We start from the raw sequence: 21735 nt of genomic DNA, 5'->3' as shown, positions 1-21735 counted from the left end.
ATCTGTCCCTTCCCCACAAAAGAATTTGATTAGAAAGGTGGGAAACTATAAATGGTTCTAAAAAATGGGATATTAAAAGAAAATATCCAAGTGCTAGTCCCTGCTTGGACATATGATCCTGAGTAGGCACTTTTGTGTCTCACGTCACAGGGTTTGTAACTGGGAGCTGGATTTACGCCAGGGCTGCTGCCTTTACTTGTTACTAGGTCACTCTTCTCAGCTAAGTGACCCGGAAAGAAGGCCAGGCAGGAAGGCAGTGGGGGGTTGGTTTCCATCACTTTCTGCACCACCTCTCTATACTGCCCACCGGCTAGGACCTCTCAGTCCTTTCATCATCATCTCCTGGCCAAATCTGAAGCCTCGAGGGCCTTTTGGAGTGAATATGGACACTCTGCTTTTCAGAATATTGAGAATAGGACTTAGCATTCTCCCTAAAATTCTAACAATGAGATAGCAAGAAAAACAGAATTAAAATTCCAGGAGACAAGAAAGAACCTTCATGCTTCATTTACAGGCAGAGACTATTATTACCAACCTTGTTGAAGGACTGCAGCCTAAAATACTCATAAACCATCATGTGCAAATCATGTCACTGTAAGCATTTAATTTTTTTCTTTTATCTACTTACTGCAAGGAATATGGAAAGCTCAATAACTATTTATGGCTTGAAGACAATAATTATATATAAAGAATGTTATATGTATATAAAGTCCTTACCTCCATTTATAATATATATTCATATGTACTAAATCCCTGGTGGCTCAATGGTAAAGAATCCACCTGCCAGTGCAGGACATATGGGTTTGATCCCTGGGTCGGGAAGATCACTCAGAGCAGGGAATGTATTTCCTCCAGTATTCTTGCCTGGGAAATCCCATGGACAGAGGAGCCTGGAGGGCTATCGTTCATGGGGTTGCAAAAGAGTCAAACACAACTTAGCGACTAAAACAACAAATAGCTAAAATATTAGTATTTTTACATTTGTATATATATTGTGTGTATATATCTCATAAATGGAGATAAGCACTCTCTACTTTCTCTCTCTCTCTCTCTATATATATATGTATATATACACATATGTGATAGGCAATTAGTATAAGAGAGAGACTAATATTTTAGTTCTTTTATACTTACCAAGTGTCCTAGGCCTACCATGTAAGATTTTAGGCTCTATTTGAGTTTTATCAACTAGTGAACAGACCAAGATTCAAATGCAAAACAAAGAAATGTGTCCATCTGTTCAACGCTCCACTGAGTAGATGTAGAAAAACATTTCCATGCCTCTGGCCAGTTTACATGCATGACTGACTGAAAGCTGAAAACAGAGGATTTCAGAACTTTGGCACCTGTAGTTGAAGTGCATTATTGCCTGTAGAGCATTTCCTCCACCGGTTGAGATGTCTCCTTCAAAACCTGGCAGAAGTGGTATCACAACATACACCCGGTATCTCTGGCTTTCCCTGCAAAAGTCAGAGGTAGAGAGTTTCATCACAAGAAAAAAAAAAAAAAGACACAGTAACAGTTAAAAATGACAGCCAAGCAGTTCACATGGTTTTGGAGACTGAGTGAATGGCTTCCCACAATACCCTCTATCACGTTCCAGGCTTTGGCAGAGAAAGGCATGTTGCTAGACTGGAAGCCAGAAGCAGCTATCAGGCTAACCATTCGTAACAACCTGAAAAATAAGCTGCCCCTGGCAGTCAAGTGGAAACTGTATCCACTATCTCTCTACAGCACAATCCTTCCTAGGACAAAATTCCTTGTAAGAAGGCCTTGCATGGATCCCATGGAAGCTGAAGAGGTTACAATAAAGTTTTGAAAAGATATCATCCTAACCATTTCCTGCGGACAGTAGACATTCAGTTAGCAATCACTGAGTAAATGAGTTCCCACAGCCTAAATCTCAGGGGAAAAACAAGATATTGGACCCAGGATATTTTCTAGTGCAGAAATCATCGTTCAGAAACTCTGATTCATCCCTGAAAACTCTGCTTCAAATGCAAAATATTACCCTGGGCCCATCAAGAATTTTAAGTAACTGACGTTGAGTTTTAAATCTCCTGCATATACAAAATATTTCTTGGTTCACTCTCCCAACTGATTAACAACAGCCTTTGAAAGAAAAGCCTTTGAGCTGCTTTTGCTAACTCAAGGATGTAACAAATGTTTAGAAGAAGAAAGCGTGGGTCCTTACTTTGATCTGTGTTCAGAAAGTCAGAAATTTGGAGAACTATGTTCAAATAGATACTGCCTCTTTGGAGGCAAGACTGTTACTGTCCTTATCTCTGGAAGACACACAGGAAGAAGGGCAAGTCTGAAGGTGGCCATGGAATCCACTATGGTCAGAATCTCACCCATTTATCTGAGAAGTCTACATTCACACAAAGACGCTGCTGCAGGTTAATTTTCAAATCGGAATCTACCTAAACTTTTCATAATACATAATCCTTAAAGTGCATTTTCTTTTAAACTGCTACATTAAAAAAAAAAAAACAACCTGCTACATATTTCTTTTGGGTGAATATTATTACTACTCTCAGAGGGGTCAGACTTCATTACTGAGGTCTGTGATGTCAGCTTACCGTATGAAGATTTAGGGAAAGTGTGGCTCGAGGCAGAAGCCACAGCCAACAGGACAGAGTCTGGAGGCCTTTGAGCTTAACTGCAGAGCCTAGAAATGAGGAAATCTGAACTAGGGTACTGTAATGGCATGAATTAATCACTAGATGGCAAACACAGTTTGAGTTGGCAAATTTTTTTTTTTAAAATAGAAACTGTTAAAACTTCTCTGTCAGATAAGGGTAAGAAGCTCACATTCCTAGATATTAAGCTAGAAAATGGGAAGAACAGAAAGAATACCGAAGCTACTGTCCCACCAAGTGAAGTTGCTTAGTCCTGTCTGACTCTGCGACCCCATGGGCTGTAGCCTACCACGCTCCTCCATCCATGGGATTTTCCAGGCAAGAGTACTGGAGTGGGTGCCATTTCCTTCTCCAGAGGATCTTCCCAACCCAGAGATAGAACCCAGGTCTCCTGCATTGTAGGCAGACACTTTACTATCTGAGCCACAGTATTTAAAAGTCCAAATGAATTTTACACTTGAAAATTGACACTATCTCGCCTCAACAAGCTGGTCTGAGTGCAATGGTGTTTATCATTAATCACAGCCAGTTATATATGTCTTTGGAGGAGGAAAGGGCAACCCACTCTAGTATTCTTGCCTGGGAAATTTCATGGTCAGAGAAACCTGGTGGGTTATGGGAACTGAGCATGCAGGCACATGGTCTCCACGGTCTTTACAGAATCACCTTTAGTCTGATCCTCCCAGACCCACACTCCAGGGACAGGACACCACTGCCCTCTGTTCAGAGTTTCACCCACACTAAAGCAGGTCAGCCAACCTAACTGCCCCCGAGCCTGGATGTCCTTCTCCTCGCAGGACCCCTCTTCCTCTTGCGGGACTGATGACTGGCTCTTCGCGCCAGGGCATCCTGGATATGCCAGTCAGAACTGACTTGCTTCTGCCTCCACATTCCTGCTGCACGTGGCTGGCATGCCTACTCAGCACCTTCTTTGCTTTACACAACAGTGACAGGTACGTCTGCTGGCTAGGATATGTGATAAGCCCTTTTGAAACAGAGGACGTATGTCCACTTAGCTTTCTATTTTGGGTGGTGCCCAACAGAGAACCTTTGCACAAAGCATGCACCTGGTACTATTTGCTTTGAGAGGATGGGGTCTGGTTGGAAGGATGCTTACTTCTGGAATACCTCTGATAGACAAGAGGTTCAACAGGATATTTTTCTTTAAATTAGATTACATCTTAGTTGAATTTTTTTATTGTGGTAAAACATAAGTATTAGTCAATCAGTCGTGTCTGACTCTTTGGGACCCCATGGACTCTAGCCCACCAGACTCCTCTGTCCATGGAATTTTCCAGGCAAGAATACTGGAGTGGGTTGTCATTTCCTTCTCCACAGGATCTTCCCAACCCAGGGATCAAACCCATGTCTCCTGCACTGCAGGCGGATTCTTCATTGTCTGAGCCACTAGGGAAGCCAGTGGTAAAATATATGTAACATAAATTTACCATGTTAACCAATTTGAAGCGTACCATTCAGCGTTATCAGTTACTTTCACATCTTGTGCAACCATCATGATCTCTACTTGCGGAAGTTTTTCATGAGCCCAGATAGAAACTCTGATAATTTTGCAATAACTTCCTATTTCCCCTCCCTGCAACCTCTGGCAACGTCTAATCTACTTTCTGTCTCTAGAATTGTGCCTGGTCTAGATATTTCAGCTAAGTGGAATCAAACAGTATTTGACCTTTTGTGGCTGGTTTTATTTCACTTAGCATAATATCTTTCAAGATTCATCCATGATGTAGCATGAGTCAGAATTTCCTTCCTTCTTATGGCTGAATAATATTCTGTTACATGTGGAGACCACATTTGGTTTATCTTGTCACCTGTAGGGGGGCACTTGTGCTATTTCCAGCTTTTGGCTATCCTGAATAATGCTGCAGTGGATTTCTCATTGTTGGTGTTCAGTCGCTAAGTTGTGTCGGACTCTTTGCAACCTTGTGAACTGCAGCATGTCAGGCTTTCCTGTCCTTCACTATCTCCCAGAGTTTGCTCAAACTCCTGTCCATTGTGTCGATGTTGCCATACAACCACCCCATCCTCTGTCACCCGCTTCTCCTGCCCTCAGTCTTTCCCAGCATCTGGGTCTTTATCAATGAGTCAGCTTTTCACATCAAGTGGCCAAAGTACTGAAGCTTCAGCTTAAGCATCAGTCCTTCCAGGGAACGTTCAGGATGCTTTTCTTTAGGAGATTAACTAGTTTGATCTCCTTGCTGTCCAAGGGACTCTTGAGAGTCTTCTCCAGCATTGCAATTTGAAAGTATCAATTCTTCAGTGCTCAGCAGGGAATGTGGGCATATAATATTTGAGTCCCTGTTTTCATTTATTTTATATACCCAGGAATGGTGTTACTGAGTCACATAGTTATTCTCTGTTTAGCTTTTTGAGGAATCACCAAATAAATTACATTTTTGAATGGATAACATATGCTCACAGAACAAGTCTTCAGAAGTGGAAGATTACACAGTGAAAAAACTCCTTTTTCACTCCTTTGTTTTTAGCCTTCATTTCCCTTCCCTAAGGGCAATTCGTATTACTTTTTACATTCTTTCAGAAATAGTCTATGAACTTATAAACATATATATGTATTCTTTCCTTCTACACAAATGTTAGAATACTATAAACACGTTTCTGAATTTTTAAAAAATGAATTTATCAATGGATCCTGGAAATTCTTTGATATTTGTACTTAGAGAGATGCCCATTTTTAAAAACAAAATGACAGTATTCCAAATCCATGCCATAATATTTAAACCAGTTCTCTTTTGGTGGGCATTGAATCATTTCAAATTTTTTGCTATGCCAAAATTCCAAAATACCTATTTTGCTATGTGTGCTGATGCACATAAGCTGTCTTTCACATTGGTTAGAAAATCTCAGAAGTAACATTTTTGGTCTTGAATACCAAGTATTTGTTATTCTGTTTGTAAAAGATGGTTCCCTTGTATCCTTGTGTTTTTTTAACAGCAAAGATGACTTCCAAATGTAGACATTTGGAAATGTCCTATAAAAATCTCCTATCTTTAGACAAAACATTCTTGAAGAGTCAGTTTGTAGAAATCGGACTACTCACATCTGCTTGTTCTTGGGACTCTGTTAGTTCTATATCAATGTCTTTGCTCTTTTTCTTTTTTCAATGTAGCAGTTTTAAAATCTCCTTAATGATGAAATTTTTAAATTGTGTTCAGGAAATTAGCAGAAATGACTTAGATTTTCACTGCGATAAAAAACAAAGGGCTCTGGAATTTTAAACTATAAAACTGTTGCTAAGTTTAAGTCAATGAAGAGAAAATTTTATGTGCAAGCATGTCCAGTCTCCCTTCTTGATCCAGTCCTTAGAAAACAATGGTTCCTGACTGCTAAGAATTCTAACCTCTTCTGAAACATCCTCACAACGTTGAGGTGGTGAAATGACAGCCATTGGTGTAGGGCAAGAACCTGAGCCCCTACTGTGCAGAATTATTTATGATTTTAAAAGCAAAAGAAGAGCTAGTGGGCACCAGGTCATCATGCAGGTGATCGTTTTATCCACTTTAGTTCAGAACACTTTTATAAAACTGCATTCTCAGGCTTTTTGTTAAAATAAATTTTTCTTTCAAAACTCACTCTCACAGCAGTGTTACGTATGATAGCTAGAAATTGGAAATAAATGTCTAATAATGGGGAGATGATTAACTAAATTATGTTATAGCCACTCATGGACATAACTTCTTACAGCCACAAAACGACCACTGTGATTGCTTCCTAGCAAAGTACTTCTGGTAGGCTACAGTGACGGCCCTAATGCAGAGCTGCAATCACAAGACAATCACAGACGTGGCACTGATTCTATTAACCATTACGATTTTCTCCTTAGATGTGTTTACTTCCCCCCTCAGCAACTGGAGATTTGAAGGAGGCCTTGCTCTAGGATGACGCTCTCACAAAGGAGTAAGGGCACAAAGATATCAGCTTCTTAGATTTAAGGAACTGGGTAGAGATCCTTTGAGCTGAGGCAGGAGTTTAAAGAAATAAGAGTGTGAAAGAAAATGCGGTACATATATACAAGAGAATATTACTCAGCCACTAAAAGGAATGAAATTGGGTCCTTTGTAGAGACATGGATGGTGGATGGACCTAGAGACTGTTATATAGAGTGAAGTAAGTCAGAAAGAGAAAAACAAATACTGTATATTAATGCATATATGTGGAACCTGAAAAAAATGGTGCAATCATGTTTACAAAGCAGAAAATAGAGGCACAGACCTAGAGAACAAATGTGTGGACACCAAGGGGTAAAGGACGGCAACAGGATGAACTGGGAGATTGAGACTGACATATATACAGTATTGATACTATGCAGGCAGGCTAAGTCAACTTCAGTCATGTCTGACTCTCTGTGACCCCAGGGACTGCAGCCCTCCAGGCTCCTCTGTCCATGGGATTCTCCAGGCTAGAATATTGGAGTGGGTTGCCACGCCCTCCTCCAGGGGGTCTCCCTGATCCAGGGATCGAACCCACATCTCTTATATCTCCTGCATTGACAGGTGGGTTCTTTACCATTAGTGCTGGTACGATGTAGAAAATAGATAATTAGAACTTAATGTATAGCACGGGGAACTCTACTCAATGCTATGTGGTGACCTAAAAGGGAAGGAAATCCATAAAAGGGGGGATATATGTATATGTATAGCTGATTCACTGTGTTGTATAGTAGAAACTAACACAGCATTGTAAAGCAACTATACTCCAAAAAAAAGTAAAATAGAGAAATGAGTGAGACTCAGGGCAGGGACCCTGCCCTTTGTCCTCAAGTAGAATTCCAGGGAGAACATGACAGGCCCTATTCGCTCTCAAACAGGATATGGAGCCACGAGGATCTGAGCCTTGCTTCCAGGGAATGCTCAGAAATGATTATCAGCCTACAGGGTGTGGAAGCAATAGAAGAGAAAGGACAGAAAGGCAGATTTGCAAGGAGAAGGCTGAGGCCCCCAGGCTACAGTAAACAGATGCCAGAAGGGGCTTGAGCCAGATCAATGCTGAGTGCTAGCAGCCCTTCCCCAGAGACCCGGGGCCCCGAGAGTCTATACCAAGGATGTGGGAGAGGAGGAGAGACCAGGGAGCATCCTGATGGACTGAATATGAAGCAGAGATAACCACAAATCATTGAATTTGGTCTCATTTATCAGGAAGTAACTAAACTCATCTTCCTTCTATTGTATGGAAGTAAAACTTGAGACAGAACTCCAAGTGAGTTTTGGGAAAAGGAAATAAATTACAATTCAGAAAGTATGTCTATATATGAATATGGACCAAAAAGAAAATAGGAAAATAAAAAGCAAATTGTCAAGGTGGTGAGAATGTGGGATCTCTAATATTTTTAATTTTTGTGATTGCTGAAATGCTGCCTGTCCCTTTAAAAACAGAGTCCTAATTCAAACAGTGGCTTTCCTCAGGCTGCCCTCCCTGCTCTTCTCTCAGGTAGAATCCCCTCCTCCTTCCCCTCCCCCTCAGCAGGGCGCAGTCAGAAGAGGGGTCTTCTGCTCAGAATAGGGTCTCAGGACCTATAAGACGGCCTCAGAGGAGCTCATTGTGCTTCTCCTGTGACGAGACTCTTTACTTTTTGAGAATTTGAGATTTATAGATCATATTTCACTGCCATAAACATCAAGAGCTGGTATAAATCCTCTCATTGTTGTAGATTTTGCAGCAGTAATGTTGCCAGAAATAATAATTGTGGTTGGGGCTTCGTGTTTCTTTATGGGGAGAATTGTACTCTACAGTGGTATCAGTTATGGGAGAGTTGGTCTGTAGCTTCTCTGTGGTTTGGGACATGGCTCATTTTATTTTGTGTTTGGCAAATCTTTTCAAATGCAGTAAACCTTTCTGGACTTCAAGTTCTTTCTTCTGTAAATGAAGGAGTTGGTGAAAATTATTGCTAGTCCACTAGAAATGCTGGTTCTATTTAGCATGACTTTGCACATTATATGTGAGACTTTTATAGATAGGACATTGCATACTGTGTGTGCACACACACACAATTTTTTTCATTGGTTGTTTTTTGAAAATGGCAAACTTTTAAAAAAGAATTTATTCATTTATTTATAATTTATGGCTGGGTGGGTCTTCATTGCTGCTTGTGGGTGGGCTTTCTCTACCTGCAGAGATCAGGGGTTACTCTGTAGTTGCTATGCGTGGGCTTCTCATTGCGGTGGCTTCTGTTGTGGCGCACAGGCTCTAGGCATGTGGGCTTCAGTAGCTGTGGCACGTGGGCTCAGTGGTTGTGGTGCATGGACTTAGTTGCTCCATGATACGTGGGGTTTTCCCAGACCAGGGATCGAACCTGTGTCCCCTGCATTGGCAGACAGGTTTTTTGTTTGTTTGTTTTACCATCGAGCCACCAAGGAAGCCCCCCAAATGGCAAACTTTTAAATGTAAGAATGTTCAGGGTTAGTCCAGCATGTGTAACTTAGACTTCAGTCTAGGCTTGATAACCTTCGGCAGGCATGTCCCTCAGTACAAATAAGATGTCTCAAATGAGACTCGGAAAAATCTCTTATGAAACTACACTACAGCCCAGTCATTTTCATTCTCATTTTAAAAAAAGAATCTTTCCTTTCTTTCCTCTCTCTGCTAAGGCACGTGCTCAGACTCAAAATGATTGCTGGCCTCTGCCTAGTATTAATCTTTCTGCCGAGAAACCATTTATCTAATTTTTGGAATCAAATAAGAACAACTAAATGATCTAAATCCAAACTTCTCCTGCCACATTCTGTCATCTTTGCCTTAATGTAACCTCTTCTCCAGGAATTTTACACAATTTGGAGGTTATCCCACAAGATAAAATGTGAAACCAGCCATGGGTATACTTAAATTTCATATTTATCTTCTTTTTTTATTGTAACTGCAGCTTAAATTTCTTTAAGACAGTGATTCTGAAACATACCCAACGTGTTCTTTCAGCTTGGTACGCAAATTATAGGATATGGTAATTATAGGATGTAGATTTTTCTTTAAACCTAAGAAATTTTTATCTATCAAGCAATTACTTCAAAAAAAATGAAAGAAAATGTTCATCTGATTTAAAAAAAAATTAAGGTAAAGTATCTCTCCTAGATTTCTGGGAGAAATGAGAACATTTCCTCTTCCCCTGGAATGAGCAAAGTTTTGTAGTCAGCCTACAATGGTACAAGGTAAAGAGCACAAGTTGAAGTCCTAAAGACATGATCTGAGCCCCAGTTACACTCAGCAACAGTTGTATGATGTAGGCAAGTTACCATAATCACGCTTGGCCTCAGCTGCCTCATCTGCAGAATGGAAATCATTTGCATCCATTTCATGTGAGAACTGATGAAAGAATTAAATAAAGGAATGCATAAAAAGCATGTTGGATGTGGAATGACTCAAAAGTGATTTGATAACATTATTAATCAGTCAACAACCAGTGACTTTAATTAGAAAGCTTGTACACCTTCAAATGCCTAAAGTTAAAGCAAAACTGAACTCACATTATGTTTCGGAATACATTTTATTTTATATTTGGGAGGAAGGTGTAATCCAGTCAATAATGAGGAATCCAAAAATTGATTCCTATGAGGAGTCAGCTATAGATTTCTGGAAGGACATCTCTAGACAGAGTTTCAATCATGTGCCTCTACTTGTCACAAAATGAGGAAGCACCAGTCATAGGGAACCAAAGTAGGTTGTCCTTATCCAGCAATAGTCATCTAATAATTTAAAATGGGTCACATTCAACATCTTTTTAGGAAAACACTTGTTTCTAACATAAATATTAATTTCTGAATAATTGATAGAAATTAATAGTATTAATTCTAAATAGTTTCTAAATAGTTGAACTAGTCACCGTAAAGGAAATCAACCCTGAGTATTCAGTGGAAGGATGGTGAAGTTGAAGCTCCAGTACTTTGGCCCCCTAAAGTAGAGAGCTGACTCATTGGAAAAGACCCCGAGGATGGGAAAGGTTGAAGAAAGGAGGATAAGGGGACAACAGAGGATGAGATGACTGGATGGCATCACCGACTCAATGGACTTGAGTTTGAGCAAACTCCGGGAGATAGTGAAGGACAGGGAAGCCTGGTGTGCTGCAGTCCATGGGACTACAAAGAGCTGGACATGACTTTAGTGACTGAACAACAACAACAATAAATAGTTGACTCGAGAATTGTGATTCTTTATCCCTGCTCGACTTTAGTGTGAGCTAGCACATTTCCAGATGATGAATATCCTGGAAATAATATAGTAATTTCTTACATGAGCTGGTCCTTCAGAGTTTTCAAATTGCTTTCACATCTATTCATACGGGTTAGGTAGAGCAGATATTATTATTCTCCTTGTTGGTGAAAAAATGGAGTGCCCAGAAAGGCAGAAATGATAGATTCGAAAGGTCAAATGCCTGTAGACAACAGAGCTGGGAAGAACCCAGATCTCCAGACATCCGGTTCCCAATTACTTTCAGATTCTCCAGAGGAGGTTCCTCATACCATCACTCATGGCCAAGTTGTAAGCATCATCTGGCACTATTCTACAGTTGTAGGAAGCATGAAGAGTTTGAGAAATTTTCCAAACTGTATTTTCCAATGCAGTTTAATATCAAAATACAGATGCATTTAAATCAACTTCCTATTTCACTGCCTGTGTCAACCTCGTAGTGATAATGGTGCAAAATGCACTGTTTCACTTAAAAATTTTCACCAGGGCAGCAAAATCATGCATGTGAAGGTTCCATAAGCAAAAATGGTTTCCTGCTCAGAAACCATCCATGTATGCACACACTGTTTCACGTCTTCTAGTTGGATCAATTGGTTTTACTCTGTCTTTTGGCTTATTCAGACATGGTACAAAGCGTCAGTGTTAGGCTGTGGATTATGATTTCTTCTCCCTGATCTCTAGTCCTATTTGAGTTGTCAAAGACAGACTTCTAGCTGGTTGAGAGCTGGTCGCACCTCCAGGACAGTTTTGGTTTTTAGAGGAGACCTTTTGTTTTCTGCAGAGATTTCCACAGCTATTTTTGGTTCAGCACGGATGAGGCTCTAGGTTATGAATCAGAACATGGAGGCTTGGCCTGGTTCTGTAGAGAATTATGGATGCTGAGAAGGAACCAGGAAAAAGTAAGGGGATCAGAGAACTCATTGTAGGAACTGGTGTGGGGCTGACAGGTCTGGTAGAAAAGTGAGCAATTTAAAGACTCCGACCTCTCTAAGGTGGGAGGGCTCTGGAAGAGAGCCTGCATTCCTTGGTTAGGCTGGCCGAATGCTGATTGCTGTTTCCCTCCATCTGCTTTGTGCTGGATTCTATTCTTTTTCCAACAGCCAAAATTATGCTTGTTGCTAGGCATGTGACCCTGGCAGGGCAGTTCTGAGACTGAGAAGAGAGGAAGGAAGAGAGAGGGGTGAGCTTGGGGATGGTCCATGACGGCTCTCAGCGAGAAGGAGGCTGCCTGCAGCCTCCTTTTACCTTTCTCCTAAGAATACAAGCTCACAGGTTTGAAATTATTCCATAAATATATATTTTATAATTTGGAATTAACACAGGAGATGAACAATAATGTGGAGACACAGAGAAGGGGGAAAATGTGAAATATGATTCTGGGATACGTATGTGTGCCCACTGGAAGTCTGAATGAGTGATACACATACCGCTTTGAAGTGACTGTCAAAGCAAGTGGGACTATTGTGAGATCAAAGTGAAATGACACACAGTGAATTTGAAATTTGATGATTTTGTTTCCCAGTTTCTACAGAATGAGCTTGAAATGGCCCATCTTTAATGTGCTCTGTGAACTCCCAGGCATGAGATAAAATCTGCAACAGATGCTACCTTGCCAGGCTCTCTAACCATGGATCCCAGGGTCACTGGGAAATACTCCATCAGAATATATCTTAAAGTTCTTTCCAGCTCTAAAAAGTGCTATAATTTTAGAACAAGTGCAGATTTCAGAAGACAAATTAATATGCTAAGGAAAAATATCCTTTCAGGTTCCAAACAGTTAAAAACAAATCTTACAGATACTTATTAAACCATATACTATAGGGAACTATTAACGGGGATGAGTGAAGCTGAGATTCATCCTACTCTCCTGATTAGCTGATCACAGCTCCCCAAAATTCATGATTCACTGCTCAGCTCAATGAGCTCATTTGTCAACTAAATGTATTTTTGTGACTTATTTCAATTTCATGAAAAAATTATTTTTCTTTTTTGTTCAGTGTGTTTTAGAGACCAAAAGGACACTCCTGTATCAATAAAATGCAAGAGCTGACAGAAATATAATGCAGTTTTGTAAACATAAATTGTTCCCTAAAACTGGGAGACTGAAAAGGATGCAAGGAGTCTCTCGTGTGTGTATATTTAACTGTAAACAGACTGTTTTTAAGTTATCTCAGAAACAGTCTTATGGTGACTTTCTTAATAAAAGCATTTGAGAAGGCAAAGAATAAAGGTCATCTGTAAAAACACAGACTGTTATTAATATTTATGGCCATATATACTGTTCTAGGGGCTTCCCAGGTGGCACTGGTGGTAAAGAGCCTGCTTGACAATGCAGGAGACTTTAGAGACACAGGTCCGATCCCTGAGACATGAAGATCCCCTGGAGGAGGACTCACCCCAGTATTCTTGCCTGGAGAATCCCATGGACAGAGGAGCCTGGAAGGCTACATAGGGGTTGCAAAGAGTCGAACACGACTGAACCATCTTAGCATGGATGCATGCATGCTGTTCTAGATGAGTACTACATCATTTTGGCTGTGCCCTGGAATTACTTGTAAACATTTATAAAATAAAAGTGCCTGAGTTCCCCTTCAGGAAATTCTGATCCAGTAAGGCTGGAGTGGAGCTAAGCCCTCTGTGTTTTTGTGAAATGGTGATTATGATGCGTGGGAACGGGTCCTGCAGGATGGGTGAGTCTTACGCTGCACTGCCCAGAGGCCCTCACTGTGGGCTCAAGACAGCCATTCCCTCAGCTGCTGAGAGTGCTGGCTGCTGCCCCTCACCACTCATGCAGGGTGGTCCTTCTCAGGAACTGACATCCAGAGGCCAAAGGAGCCTGCCTCACTCAAGGTCATACCCATTTCCCGGAGCCGGCCTATATCCAATGACCGGTCGAAGGGAGGACAAGATTATAAAGGCCCAAACTGCTTGCCTCAATGCGGAACAACCCTGAAGTGGTCTGGAATCCTGTCAATGAATGGGAGATACAGGTGGCGTGGTGGTAAAGAATCTGCCTGCCAGTGCTGGAGAAGCAAGAGATGCCTTTTGGATCCCCAGATTGGGAAGATCCCCTGGAGTAGAAAATGGCAACCCACTCCAGTATTCTTGCCTGGTAAATCCCATGGACAGAGGAGCCTAGTGGGCTACAGTCCACGGAATTGTAGAGCTGGACATGGGTGGGCCCGGAGCCAAGCTGCAAGCTGCTATGGGATGCAGCTGGTCCGAAGTCCAAACACTTAGCCTCAAAGCTGCTTTTGCCTTCTGCTGTTAGTGTCCCAGACAAGGCACATCACCTCTTTCATCTCAGTTTTAACTTTAAAAATGGGGCAAAGAAAAAGAAACATATTGCAATCCCCAGACCAATCACTAAAAAAATGAAAAGGTATTAAATGCTAATAAAGGCATCAAACAGAAAAAAAAAAACAAACGTACAGCAACAATAGTAACAACAACAAAACTATATGATCTACTTTCAAGAGTAGTTGTGAAAATTCAATAAGAGTCTGTAGATAGAAACTGTGAATCATATAAAATGCTGTGAGCTTCCCTGGTGGCTCAGTCGTAAAGAATCTGCCTGCCAATATAGGAGACACAGACTCAATCCCTGATCCAGAAAGATCCCATATACCCTGGAGCAACTAAGCCCGTGCACCGGAACTATGAAGCCTGTGCTCTAGAGCGTGGGACCCACAGCTAATGAGACTTTGTGCTACAACAAGACATGCCACCACAATGAGAAGCCGATGCACTGCAACTAGAGAGCAGCCCTCTCTTGCCACAACTAGAGAAAAGTCCACACAGCAATGAAGACCCAGCACAACCATAAATAAATAAATGAATAGTTAAAAAATGCTGGTAGTTGCCATTGTAAATTGTTCTTAAAAAGCCCCAATAATTTATATGTGAATAAAGATATTAAAGTACTACATGGCACTGGAAGTCAAAAAATGGTTTAAGCTCCAAATGGATATGTACTTAACCTTCTCCACTGTATAGGTTCAATGAATTGAAACAATAAAATGTAATGATTTTCTTGGGCTTCTCTAGTGGCTTACTCGGTAAAGAATCTGCCTGCAATGCAGGAGACCTGGGTTCCATCCCTGGGTCAGGAAGATCCCCTGGAAAAGGGAATAGCAATCCACTCCAGGTTTCCTGCCTGGGAGATCCCATGGACAGAGGAGCCTGGTGGGCTACTGTGCATGGGGTTGCAAACAGTTGGGCATGACTGAGTGATGAAACCACAACCAGTGATTTTCTTTATTTTGCTCTTCCTATACAGAGCTAAAATCAGTCATAAAAAGAACTAGTTCCACATGTCAAGACAATTCAGCAGGGAAAGAATAGACTTGTCAACAAATGCTGTTTGAACAACTGAATATTCCACATACAAAAGAACAAAGTTAGACCTCTATCTCACAGCATACACAAAAAGTAACTCAAAATTAATCAAGTCCTAAATATAAGAGCTGAAACTATAACATTTTTAGAGGGGGGAACAGGATAAATCTTCATGATTTTGAACCAGACAATGGTTTTCCAGCTATGAAGCTGAAGTACAAGCAATAAAGGGAAATGAAGATAATGAACTTCATCAGAATTTTAAACTTTTGTGTTTCAGAGGACAGTATCAAGAAAGTAAAAAAGAAAACACATTGAATGGAAGAAAATATTTGCAAATCATAAATCTGATTTGTATGCAGAATATATAAAGAACTCTTACAACTGAATAATAAAAAGACAACCTAATTTAAAAATGGACAATGATAATACACGACTGGCCAATAAACAAAAAAATACTCAGTATTATCAGTCACCAGGAAAATTCAAATCAAAACTACATGAGATGCCATTTTACATCTAGAAGGATGACTACAGTCAAAAAGAGAGATAATTGTAATTATTAGTAATGATACAGAAAAATTGGAAGCCTCATATACTATGGGAATGTAAAATGGTGTTGCCACTTTTGAAAACATTCTGACAGTTCCTTAAAATGTTAAACATAGAGTTACCATATGATCCAGTAATTTTACACCTAAAGTAAAGAAAACATGTCTGCACATAAAAACCAGTACAGAATATTTATGGTAGTGGCTCAGATGGTAAAGCATCTGTCTACAATGTGGGAGACCCGGGTTCGAGCCCTGGGTTGGGAAGATCCCCTGGAGAAGGAAATGGCAATCCACTCCAGTACTATTGCCTGGAAAATCCCATGGACAGAGGAGCTTGGTAGGCTACAGTCCATGGGGTCGCAAAGAGTCAGACACGACTGAGCGACTTCACTTTCACTCCTATTTATAATAGCCAAGAAGTAGAGACAAACCAAGTATCTACCAACAGATGAATGGATAAGTCCTTTTATACGACACATATACAGATAATGGGATATTATCTGACAATAAAAATAAATGAAATACTGATGCATTTTATAACATAGATGAGCCTTGAGAACATTTAGCTAAGTGAAAGAAGCAAGTCACAAAAGGCCACATATTGTATAATTCCATTTACATGTGGCATTTCTAGATGCCACAAAGACCAGGCAAATCTACAGAGAAAGAAAGTAGATCAGTGGTTGCCCGGGGCTAAGAAAAGGAAGAATAGGCAGTAACTGCTAATAGGTATGGAGTTTCATTCTGGAGTGATGAAAATGTTGTAAAATTGATTCAGAGATAGCTGCACACAACCCTGTGAGTATACTAAAAATGACTGAATTGTCCACTTTGGGTGCATTGTATGGTATGTGAATTATATCTCAATAGAAGTGTTATTAAAGAAAACAATCACATGAGCTGAAAAAGACAGAGGGTAACAAGAATTTTAATATAACCTATGGGAAAATGATTTTTAAGTGAACACAACTCACTGTCTGCCTTTAAATAAATCAAATCACAAGTCTAATGCGTGGGAAAGAGACTGGCCAGGAAAAAATGACTGCTCTGGGAGCATTCAGAGTCCCTCAAAAACAGACTCAAAAATTCTCAGCGACTGACGCAGATTTAAGGACTCAATAACCTACTGCTAGCTAAACAAAAGTCATGTCTGCTAGGAAAAGACGGTATGTTAAAAATGGGCTTTCAAAAGTCATTTTAGTAGTAAATGCAAGAACATCTGCAGTAACAGCTTCTACCAAAATGCTAAAAAGCTTACCTGTGAGCTTTAAGTATCCTCTGAGCAATGGCATCGCCAATCTTGTTGAACACAACTCTGTCATCAGAGCAGCTTATGAAAAACTGGTTCTATGCAAAATAAATGAGATAATTATATAATAAATTTCTATCTTAGAAGTATGCAGTAAGGAAAATGTGGTATATAATTTAAAAATTACACTGATATTAAAAATATATATATTTCCCTGAGCAGATATGTTCTGATCCTGAAAATGACACTGGGAATAACTGAGATGAGAATGACTATATAAAGTTATATGAGAATAACTATATAAGGAAGTCTCATCTCACTCCGGGTCTCATGCAGTTCTAAACAATATCACTTATATCATCTTCCACACAACTTTTTGTTACCACTTCCAGTTCTTCTAAGTATTGGGCTTCTCTGGGTCCCAGATAGTTTGAATCCACTCATAAGGCAAACCATTCCACATCACAGTAATCCAAGTCTATGCCCCAAGCAGTGATGCTCAAGAAGCTGAAGTCTAATGGTTCTATGAAGACCTACAAGACTTTCTAGAACTAACACCAAAAAAAGATGTCCTTTTCATCATAGGGGGTTGGAATGCAAAAGTAGGAAGTCAAGAGATATCTGGAGTAACAGTTAAGTTTGGCCTTGGAGTACAAAATACAGGAGGGCAAAGGCTAGCCGAGTTTTGCCAAGAGAATGCACTGGTCATAGCAAACACCCTCTTCCAACAACACAAGAGACAACTCTACACATGGACATCACCAGATGGTCAATACTAAAATCAGATTGATTATATTCTTTGTAGCCAAAGATGAAGAAGCTCTATACAGTCAGCAAAACAAGACCTGGAGCTGACTGTGGCTCAGATCATGAGCTTCTTATTGCAAAATTAAGGCTTAAATTGAAGAAAGTAGGGAAAATCACTAGACCATTCAGGTATGATTGAAATCAAATCCCAAATCCCTTATGATTAGACAGACAGTGGAGGTGGTGAACAGATTCAAGGGATTAGATCTGGGAGACAGAATACCTGAAGAACTATAGATGCAGGTTCATAACACTATACAGGAGGTGGTGACCAAAGCCATCCTCAAAAGAAAGAAATGCAAACAGGCAAAATGGTTGTCTGAGGAGGCCTTACAAATAGCTGAGAAAAAAAGAGAAGTGAAAGGCAAAGGAAAAAGGGAAAGATATATCCAACTGAATGCAGAGTTCCAGAGAACAGCAAGGAGAGATAAGAAAGCCTTCTTAAGTGAACAATGCAAAGAAATAAAGGAAAATAACAGAATGGAAAGACTAGAGATCTCTTCAAGAAAATTGGAGATACCAAGGGAACATTTCAGGCAAAGATGGGCACAATAAATGACAGAAACAGCAAGGACCTAACAGAAGCAGAAGAAATTATAAAGAGATGGGAAGAATACACAGAAGAACTAATAAAAAAGGTCTTAATGACCCAGATAACCATGATGGTGTGGTCACACCTACAGCCAGACATCCTGGAATATGAAGTCAAGTGGGCATTAGGAAACATTACTATGAACAAAAGTGGTAGAGGTGATGGAATTCTAGCTGAGCTATTTGAAATCCTAAAAGATGATGCTGTGAAAGTGCTCAAGAAGCCAGAAAATTTGGAAAACTCAACAGCGGCCACAGGACTTTGAAAGGTCAGTTCTCATTCCAATCCCAAAGAAAGGCAATGCCAAAGAATGTTCAAACTACCATAAAATTGGGCTCATTTCACATGCTAGCAAGGTAATGCTCAACTCCTTCAAGCTAGGCTTCAACAGTACATGAGCCAAGAACTCCCAGATGTACACACTGGATTTTAAAAAGGCAGAGGAACCACAGACCAAATTGCCAATATCCATTGGATTATAGATAAAGCAAGGGAATTCCAGAAAATACCTACTTTGGCTTCACTGATTATGCTAAAGCCTTTGACTGTGTGGATCACAACAAACTGAAAAATTCTGAAAGAGATGGGTATACCAGACCACCTTACCTATCTCCTGAGAAACCTGTATGCAGGTCAAAAAGCAACAGTTAGAACTGGACATGGAACAATGGACTGGTTCAAAATTGGGAAAGGAGTAGGTCAAGGCTGTATATTGTCACCCTGCTTATTTAACTTGTCTACAGAGTGCATCATTCAAAGTGCTAAGCTGGAAGACTCACAAGCTGGAATCAAGATCGTTGGGAGAAACATCAACAACCTCAGATATGCAAATTTGTTGTTGTTTTTGTCTTTCAGTCAGTAAGTCTTGTCCAACTCTTTGCAACCACATGGGGACTGCAGCATGTCAAGTTTCCCTGTTCTTCACCATCTCCTAGTGTTTGCTCAAACTCATTTCCATTGAATCATTGATGCCATCCAACCATCTCATCCTCTGTTGCACCATTCTCTAGATGATACCACTCTAATGTCAGAAAGCAAAGAAGAACTAAGAGCCTCTTGCTGAGGGTGAAAGAGAAGAGTGAAAAAGCTGGCTTGAAACTCAACATTCAGAAAACTGAGATCATGACATTCAGTCCCATCACTTCATGGCAAATAGATGGGAAAAAGTGGAAACACTGACAGATTTTATTTTCTTGGGCTCCAAAATCACTGGAGATGGTGACTGAAGCCATGAAATTAAAAGATATTTGTTCCTTGGAAGAAAAGCTGTGAGAAACCTAGAGAGAGTATTAAAAAGCAGAGATATCACCTTGCCAAAAAAGGTCTGTCTAGTCAAAGCTATGGTTTTCCCAGTAGTCACATACAAACATGAGAGTTGAACCATAAAGAAGGCTGAGCACCAAAGAATTGATGATTTCGAACTGGGTGCTGGATAAGACTCTTGAGAGTCCCTTGAACAGCAAGGTGATCAAACTAGTCAATCCTAAAGGAAATCAACCCTGCATATTCATTGGAAGGTCTGATGCTGAAGGTGAAGCTCCAATACTTTGGCTACCTGATTTAAAGACTTATTGGAAAAGACCCTAATGCTGGGAAAGATTGATGGCAGGAGGAGAAGGGGGAAACAGAGGATGAAATGGTTGGATGGCATCACTGACTGAATGGACATGAGTCTGAGCGAACTCCAGGTGATAGTGAAGGACAGGGAAGCCTGGTGCGCTGCAGTCCATGGGGTCACAAAGAGTCGAACACAACTTAGTGACCGAACAACAGCAACATATCATCTTAGTCAAGTAGAAAGCTAAACAGTTGTGTAATTATGCAAATTCCTTGTAGATTACGTTCTTAGAAGGGTAGAAACATTCTGAACTTAATAGGGAAATCAGGTTTTCTAGACATACTGTGTAGATGCTTATGATCAAAAATCCTGTACTGGTAAACATTCTGTCTCATGCTAAGTTTACTTTCTGAACAGGGTAGATGGCAGAATCCTGGTTTAATTTTCTCCACTATTTCCTATTATCTGCTTTGGCCTTATCACATTTGTTTAGGTCTCTTACTATTCCTGAACTTCTATTTTTAAGTAGTTATAAATCTCTCTTGCTAGTATGTTGTACTATATAAATCAATCAATAAGCTGGAAAGAGAAATATTTTTTTTTTTGCTTTAAGTACTTCTGCTTATAAATTCATGCATCATTATTTAAAACTGTTACTAAAAAAAACCAGGTACAAGATTATTATTATAATGGTATGAAAGATTTAGCTGCTGCATAACGGACTGTTGAAAATTAGGTACAAGTATTAAGAATATCACATATTCTATTTACTATACAAATTGTTTTAACACACCTGTAATTTATAAGTATAGTTATCACAGAGTAACCTCTGCTAATCATCTTAAGATAAAGTGTTAAAGGGGCAATAACTCAAAATAGGGTTATCATCCTTTGGCCACATTATCATTTTCACTATTGCATGAGCTTTTAAACTTCAGTGCATAAATCTGTTAACAGCTTCCAAAAGACAAACTTAGAAGTCTTTGCTCAAAAACTCATTTGAGAATATGTTTCCCCTTTAGGGCAGCAAACAATCAAACTCTCAAGGGCTACCAAACCATGTTTGTTCTTCTGAATCCCTATCACAGAGAAGCTTAGCATTCCTCAGCAGCTGTAACACACACTCACGTCCTTCAACTTCTCCTTTTTTGGATACAGGAGGGTGCATGCCAACCACCTACTTTGGCTACAGGCATTTCAACCAAGTTCATGTCCGGAGCCACGTGCACCCACATGGCATTACTGACCTTGTTTACTGCCATGGTAACGTTACAAAGAAAAGCGGATTTAATCTACGAAAAAGAGACAAAGCAAAAGGATGCAGGGCAATGGATGAACCAGCTATTAGCATCTTGCATTATTACTGAACAATTGTTAGAACTGTAATACTAACAGTATTAGTTTTATTAAACTCTAGACTTTGTTCAGATTTTACTAATTTTTCCATTAATGTCCATTTTCTATTGTATGATCCCATCCAGGATACCACACTAAATGTAGCCTGCTAATATTTTTAATCAGCCTTCTCCTTCTCTAGGCCTATGAAATAAATTAAGCTCCAATTCTTTCTCACTTGCCTTTAATGAACTGTTACTTCATGGAAGGGAAGGGCTCGAACTCAAGGAGAAGGAAAATGGGGCTAGAATTTTTTCCCCAGCAACCCCATCTCTTTATTGAATTTGTTACAATATTGCTTCTGTTTTACGTTTTGGTTCTCTGGCCATGAGGGCATGTGAGATCTTAGCTCCCCAGCCACGGATGGAATCTACAACTCCTGCATTGCA

At 40.1% G+C, this 21735-nt stretch overlaps 1 protein-coding gene across 1 annotated transcript in view; it reads right to left on the bottom strand.

Annotated features, from left to right (window-relative positions):
• PLD1 (phospholipase D1) overlaps positions 1-21735 on the bottom strand; it is a 228823-nt gene that overhangs the window by 33379 nt on the left and 173709 nt on the right. The window contains exons 21-22 of the mRNA XM_052638648.1: positions 17004-17092; positions 1347-1460 (exon numbers count right to left, since the gene is read on the bottom strand). Of these exons, the coding sequence (XP_052494608.1) occupies positions 1347-1460; positions 17004-17092 (203 nt within the window). The remainder of the gene's footprint in view (positions 1-1346; positions 1461-17003; positions 17093-21735) is intronic.

Source organism: Budorcas taxicolor, chromosome 1 (assembly GCF_023091745.1).
Source record: "Budorcas taxicolor isolate Tak-1 chromosome 1, Takin1.1, whole genome shotgun sequence".
Taxonomy (NCBI): domain Eukaryota; kingdom Metazoa; phylum Chordata; class Mammalia; order Artiodactyla; family Bovidae; genus Budorcas; species Budorcas taxicolor.
This window is presented reverse-complemented; position numbering and strand designations above follow the sequence as displayed.